Genomic DNA, 7,147 nt, shown 5'->3' on the forward strand with positions numbered 1-7,147 from the left:
GTCTATGAGGAAGCCATAACAATTGAAGCAATGTGCAAATATTTAATTTGCCTACTTTAATGATGAGGAAGAAATTTGCAAACTTCCAATTTGCACGCTTCAATGATGAGGAAGAAAGGTGCAAATTTCTAAATTGCACACTTTCAAGAAACATCGTGCAAAATTAGATTTCGCTCCTAAACGTTCCTCTATGAGGAAGCAATGTGCAAATTGTTTTAATATACTAGAATATAACACTTTAAACTGTTGATGAAAATAGAATTAAAAATTTCTTGAAATTTTTAATTGCGTCTTTTTTAATTTTTATGATTTTACTCCTATAATCAAATTTTCAAACTGAAGTTGGAGGCAGAAGATGAGCTCCGATCGAGTCAAAACTTTTCAAATTTTTATTTTTAAACAAATTCGCATCGCTTCCACCTACGGGCGTTGTAAAATTAAAAAATTTTTTTTTTCTCTACACAAAATCGCTCCACCCTAATGTGTATCACATGAAAGGGACGGGGTGGCGTATCCGTGATTTGAAGTTCGCCTTCCCGTGTGTTCGTGGATGTGTTGAAAATAAGGCACGTTAGACAGTTGTCGATATATAATCGAATCTTTTTCCTTAAGGAGGGGAACCAATAATGGGATAAAATGCCCTGAACGGTTTTCTCAAATCCACAGTGAGACATATCATCATGGCAAAATTCGGATGATGTTAACTATCATGGATTCTGGGATCACTGTTGTGTTTCTGGAATAGTATGTACTGTGACACCGGTATATTGGAAATATGATTTATTGTAACTGAATACGGACATGCTTCTTCGGAAGGTAGTTCTCTACTGAACTTTTAGTCGCTAGCCTACCAACCTTACATACGCTTGTGTCGCTACGTACAATGGCGCTACTATCTATGTCCCTAGTTGTCGCGGTAATACAAACTCATATTCTACATTTCCTCCCGTCTTTCGCGATTACGACTTTCCCCTGGTACGAACCGTTGCGGTGCACGTCTTACGCGGGAAGACCTCCGTAGTGTTTGAGGTACTGACGGAGTACTCCTTTCACGAATTGGACTGGGTGGAGGGGATAAGGATTCGGATGAAACCGTGATGTATGATGAATCTGAACTATCGCTTGATGAGTCCTCTAACTCATTTGGTAGTGATGAGTTCTTTGAAGCATCTGTCTCTTCGTAGAAATGAATTCTTCTAGAATGCTTGGAATCCTTAACCTGTTCCTGTAACTTTTCCTGCTCTAGATCTTCCTTCGTCTCGCGTGCTCGTATCTGATCTACGTGTCGTTTGAATCGTTTTCCATTGTAATCGATTTCATAGTGTAGATCTCCTAAGCGTGTAACAATTGTTCCTGGTAACCATTTGTCCATACGCGGATTGCCTGATAGAAAATAAATCGTCTGTTGTTTTAAACTCTCGAAATGTGGCATTACTTTCATTCTGTTGTTTCTGCGTAATCTTTACATTTATTTCTTCTGGTCGGACTAAGTCAAGTCTTGTTCGGATTCCTCGTCCTAAGAATAGTTGTGCTGGCGATTGTTCTGTTGTAGCATGTGGTGCTTTTCTGTACTGGCTCAAGAATATGTTGAGATTGTGTTGCAAAGATCCTGGCGTCGTTACCATTGTTCTCAGTGCGTCCTTTACCGTTTGCACATACCGCTCCGCTTGCCCATTGGTTGCCGGATGGTACGGTGCTGTCAGTTTGTGAAACTTCACACCACTCTTCTGTAAGAACAACTTGAAGTCCATTGATGTAAATTGCGTTCCGTTGTCTGATACGACGGTGATTGGGGCTCCGTATGCTGCAAACAATTCTTCTAGAATGGCAATTGTTGCTGTTGTAGTTGTCGAACTCGTACTTCTAACCTCGAGCCATTTACTGTACGCATCAACGATGATTAAGAGCATTTTTCCTGAAACTGGTCCTGCGTAGTCAATATGTATCCGCTCCCAAGGACCTTTCGGATAATCCCAATGGTGACTACGATACTTCGGTGGGTCATGCGCATTTCTCGAACAATCGGCGCATGTCTTGGCTATTTTTTCAATCGCTGCGTCGATGCCTGGCCAGTAAACAAATGATCTTGCTAACCCCTTCATTTTCACTATTCCTAAATGTGCTGTATGTAATTCGTTAAGTATTTCTTCTCTTAGAACTGCAGGAATAACCACTCTATGCTCAAATACTAAGCAGTTGCTTCCTAGTTTGTAGTTTGCTTCTGGTGCTTTATATCCACAACGTTGTAAGTCTTGGCCTGATTTAAGGCATTGAATAATCTTTCCTAGATGTGGATCCGTTTGCGACTCGCGTGCAATTCTTTCCGCATTTACTGGTAGCTGCTTAATCTGGTGTAGAATGAAATGGTCAAACCCATCGTACTCAACTTCCTCTCTTTCCTTAACAGAGATTTTCTTCGTCGTAAGTGTCGGTACTGCTATTCTCGAACAATAATCGGCGTTGGTGTTTTCCCCTGTTGGCTTGAACGTGACATCGAAGTCAAAGTGTGCTAAGTAATCTGCGTAGTTAGCCATTCGGCTGATACAGAGAGTAGGTAGTGACTTCTCTGGATGGAGAATCTGCGTCAGAGGCTTATGGTCCGTAATGATTGTGAAATGTCGGGCATAGACATAATGAAAAAATTTTTGGACAGCCCATACTATTGCAAGTGCCTCTTTATCAATTTGTGGATAGCGCTGTTCGGTCAGACTTATGGTTCTGCTCGCGTACGCAATCGGTCGCTCCTGTCCATTGCTCAACCTATGTGATAGCACTGCGCCTAATCCAGTTTTGCTGGCATCAGTGGCAAGGATTAGCGGTCGTTCTGGATCATACGGCATCAACACCTGTGGCGAAACTAAAATGTTCTTTATATCTTCGAAAGCTTTCACCCCTGCTGTTGTCCATCTAAATGGTTTAACAAGTAGCATATCTCTGAGCGGATGATTTCTTGTGGACAGATCTGGAATGAACGAACTACGAGGTACGTCCAGAAAGTAAGGTTACAACAGGTGTGAAAAAAAAACAATGCATTATATTGTAATGAAATTTACAGGATATGTTTGAGAAAACATGTCTTTATTTTTCCACATAATCGCCGTCGAGGTCAACACATTTCTGAAGCCTGGGCACAAGCTTTTTGATGCCCTCGTCGAAGACGTTCCGCTCCACCTTTCGAAGCCACGTTTCCACTGCCTCTGTCACCTCCTTGTCACTTGAAAATTGCTGCCCACCCAAAAACTCCTTCAATTTAGTGAACAGATGATAATCCGAGGACGCTAGATCCGGGGAGTAGGGGGGTGATTGACAACATCCCATCCAAACGACACACGAGCAGATTCTGATCTGATTCAGATGGAGCTCAAGGTGGAGCGGAACGTCTTCGACGAGGGCATCAAAAAGCTTGTGCCCAGGCTTCAGAAATGTGTTGACCTCGACGGCGATTATGTGGAAAAATAAAGACATGTTTTCTCAAACATATCCTGTAAATTCATTACAATATAATACATTGTTTTTTTCACACCTGTTGTAACCTTACTTTCTGGACGTACCTCGTATAGTAAGTAGCCTTACCGAGAAATAATTGCAAACCTTCTGGTGTGTTTGGCTTCGGCATCCTTTGAATCGCCTGTATATGTCGATCTGATTTGTGTATTCCATTCGCGTCTATTTTATGTCCTAGAAATTCAATGGCTGATGTCGCGAATACGCATTTCTCTTTGTTTAAGTGCAAGCCGTGTTCTCTAAACCTTTCCAGTACTTCGTCCAAAATTTGTAGTAGGCTTTCGAAATCCTCTGCGAAAATGATGAAATCATCGTAGAAATTTCGGACATTCCGAAGGTCTTTAATAACTGCTTCCATTCTGCGCTGCCAAATTGCTGGAATGCTTGCTGCTCCATAAACTGCTCGTGTCGGTCGGATTAACCCATGAGTTGGTGTATTCAATGTCAACATGTGACTGGATTCCTCATCAAGGATTAAATGGGAGTATGCATCTGAGATATCCAGTAGACAGAAGATTTTGGCACCCTTCAACTGACTGAAGATATGCTCCGGTTTCGGGATGGGGTATTCGTCTATAACTAAACAAGAATTTACTGACGGTTTATAGTTTCCCGTGATTCGCAAATGACCGTTCTTTTTAACTACTACATGCGTCGTTGAAGCCCATTCGGAGTAATCAACCCTCTTATACAAACCTGACTTCAATTTTTCATCGATCTCTTTCGCGTATGTATCTCGAAGTGCTAATGGTATTTCTCTGGCTTTCGCAAACACTGGTTTCGTATTCGGCTTTCTGTGTAATGAGATCGGCGGCCCTATAAGCGTACCTGCTTTCGAACTAAAATTTTCTTTATACTTCGCTAACAATTGATTTACTCGAGCTGCTTGGTCTTGTGTTATACTAGAAGCTATGGTACTGATGGTATGAATCGTATTCGTAGTGGAAAACAGTTTAACAAAGTTAATCTCGTGTACAAATTGAGATATCCATTCTCTGCCAAACAGTGCATCATACTGTCCTTTTACTATGAATAAATTGAGTTCGCGTGTTGTGTTACCTACTGTAACCTTGACTGGAATGCGACCAATACATTGAATAGGGTGACCTGTATAGCTAACATATTGCCTGTCAGTTTTTTCTAACACGAATCTCGGCCTAATTTTCCGGAGTGTTTTTATGTTAATAATACCGCACGGTGCACCCGAATCAATCTCCATTTGTACACGTTTGCCCTCTATTGTAACATCGATCATGAGATTTTTAACTGAATTTACTGTGTTTACTCTGTTCTGGCTTCGGATTGTATCTACGTGTTCCGCTGGCTGTAATGCTGCGATCGTTCGTGTTTCTCCGCGAGAATCTTTAGATTTACATACTTTCGCTAAGTGACCTCTTTTATTACACGTATGGCATATTGTATCACGAAAACGGCACTGCTTCCTTGTATGCTGACCACCGCAACCGTAACAGGAGTAGTCTTCCTTCCTCCCTTTCGTACTCGGTTGTTTCGATGCGTCCTGGTGCTTCTGCTGCTGATTCTGCCCTCGAGATGATGAACGATGACGCTGTGTCTTCTTCTCGTGCTTCCATTTAGGTGTACCGTAACCTAACTTATGCGTTGTATCCTGCGTGGCTGCGTTGAACTCCTTCACCTCGTTCGTCGTTTTCCGCGTTGCTTCCAGTGCATTGGCAATGTCGTATGCTTCTGCGAAAGTAGCTGGATTCTTGGCGACGATTTCGTCACACGTTTCGCGTGCTGCTAGTCCATGCAGAAGTTGCTCTGTCAGCATTCGGTCGAGAAACTCACCGAACTCACAATGAGCTGCGCCCTGGCGAAGACGTAGTGCGAAACTAGCAATTGTCTCTCCGCTCTGCTGCGTAATATGACGGAATTTAATACTTTCCGCATATTTGTTTCGAGCTCTATCGAAATGGGAAATCAGTGTTGACTTCAGTTCCTCGTATGAAAGCTTTTCCGGAATCCTCGGATTAACTAGGAACTTCAGAGCGTTATTCAATTCCGAACCCATATGCACACGGGCGTAATTTGCGTGTTGATTATCCGGAATTTTGCTCAGCTGTAGTGCCCACTCAAACCTCTTAAAGTAGTCGGCTACGAGTGTGTGTTCCGTCGAACGATATTCCGTGACTGCGAAAGGCGGTGGACGTAACTGTATTGCTGACGTCGTTGTGGCCCCTGTGCTGCCCGCTTAGGTCCCCATGCTCACGGCCGTTGCTTGTATCGCGTTCGCCATCATGGCCGATATCGCTTGCAGCAATTCCGGCGATACTTGCGTCGGTGAGGCCATCCTTGCTCTTCCGTATGTCGCGTATTCTCTCTTCACCCGATGTCTCTTCAATCCCGCTTCTGACACCACTGTTGTGTTTCTGGAATAGTATGTACTGTGACACCGGTATATTGGATATATGATTTATTGTAATTGAATACGGACATGCTTCTTCGGAAGGTAGTTCTCTACTGAACTTTTAGTCGCTAGCCTACCAACCTTACATACGCTTGTGTCGCTACGTACAATGGCGCTACTATCTATGTCCCTAGTTGTCGCGGTAATACAAACTCATATTCTACAATCACAAAAAGTGAGTTGTTAAGGTATTTTCGAAAAATAAGCCCGTCAATAAGCTCGTATTTTTCGTTGTCTCGAGTTTCGAGCGACTGAGCTAAGGATTGTAAATTCGGATCTTGTAATTGTCTGAATTGCAATTCCTTTTCCAATGGAAAAGATTCCACGAGTGCTACGGCACGGCTAAGAGCGTCGACGTGTTGCATCCGACGTCCCTCGCGATGAACAACGTGAAAGTTATAGTCCTGTAATTTCAGGGTCCACCTGACTATACGTGGATTTAGGTTTGCTTTTTTAATTGCAAAAATATGAGCTTGACAGTCTGTAACGATCGTAAATTCTAACCCATAGAGATAAATATGAAATCTCTCAATCGCTCTCACCACTGCGAGCATTTCCAGCTCAAAGCTGTGGCATTTTGCTTCTGCTTGGTTTGTGGCCTGGCTGAAAAACGATACTGGTAGCCATTGGCCTTCTTTTTGCTTCTGCATAAGGATTGCAGCTATTGCTTGTGCGCTAGCATCCGTATGTAACTCGGTAGGCAAATTTGGACTGTATAGCCGGAGAATTGGAAAGGAAATGAGCCGTTTTTTCAATGTATTAAATGAATTTATGCAAATGTCGTTAAACCTAAAAGGTGAATCTTTTTTCAAAAGATTATGTAGAGGTCTTGCTATTGTAGCGTAGTTTTCAATAAATTTGCGGAACTAATTAGTAAGACCCAGGAATTCCTACAAATGGATCACGAGACACGGTAGTGTCTCGCGCCAAGTGTAAGCGAAGCTAGTACCACGCGCGCGAGACCGACCGTGTAAGTTTACGCGAGTACACGACTTGACGGGCCCTCAGATATTTGGATCTCAACAATGGCTGATCCCACGAACTTGAGACTGCGCTTAATCGACAGCTTGGGTACGATTTGCATAATAAAACTATTTTTACTTTTTTCCTACGTGCCCCATGAGTAGAGATATTGCGATGCAAAGTCCACGGGTCAGAATTTTCACGTAATTTTTTTTAAGAAACGTCGTCGTCGTCGTCGTGGTCAACCAGGCC

The 7,147-nt window shown here is 42.7% G+C and overlaps 2 protein-coding genes across 2 annotated transcripts; both read right to left on the bottom strand.

Annotated features, from left to right (window-relative positions):
• Nucleotides 1-1,003: 1,003 nt before the first annotated feature.
• On the bottom strand, nt 1,004-2,930 carry LOC105556291 (uncharacterized protein K02A2.6-like; the record flags this gene model as incomplete). The annotated part of the gene is made up of 2 exons (XM_012003374.1): nt 1,436-2,930; nt 1,004-1,383 (listed from the first exon to the last, which is right to left on the bottom strand). Coding segments are annotated over exons 1-2 (1,875 nt in total), but the record flags the coding sequence as incomplete, so codon positions are not given.
• A 587-nt stretch (nt 2,931-3,517) lies between these two features.
• Nucleotides 3,518-5,536, bottom strand: LOC105556292 (uncharacterized protein K02A2.6-like). Its single transcript, XM_012003375.1, has one exon. It carries the CDS (start codon nt 5,534-5,536, stop codon nt 3,518-3,520), a length of 2,019 nt encoding a protein of 672 aa, XP_011858765.1.
• Between the last annotated feature and the right edge of the window lie 1,611 nt (nt 5,537-7,147).

This window comes from Vollenhovia emeryi, unplaced genomic scaffold, assembly GCF_000949405.1.
Source record: "Vollenhovia emeryi isolate VEMERY1.0 unplaced genomic scaffold, V.emery_V1.0 DF940136.1, whole genome shotgun sequence".
Classification (NCBI taxonomy): Eukaryota; Metazoa; Arthropoda; class Insecta; order Hymenoptera; family Formicidae; genus Vollenhovia; species Vollenhovia emeryi.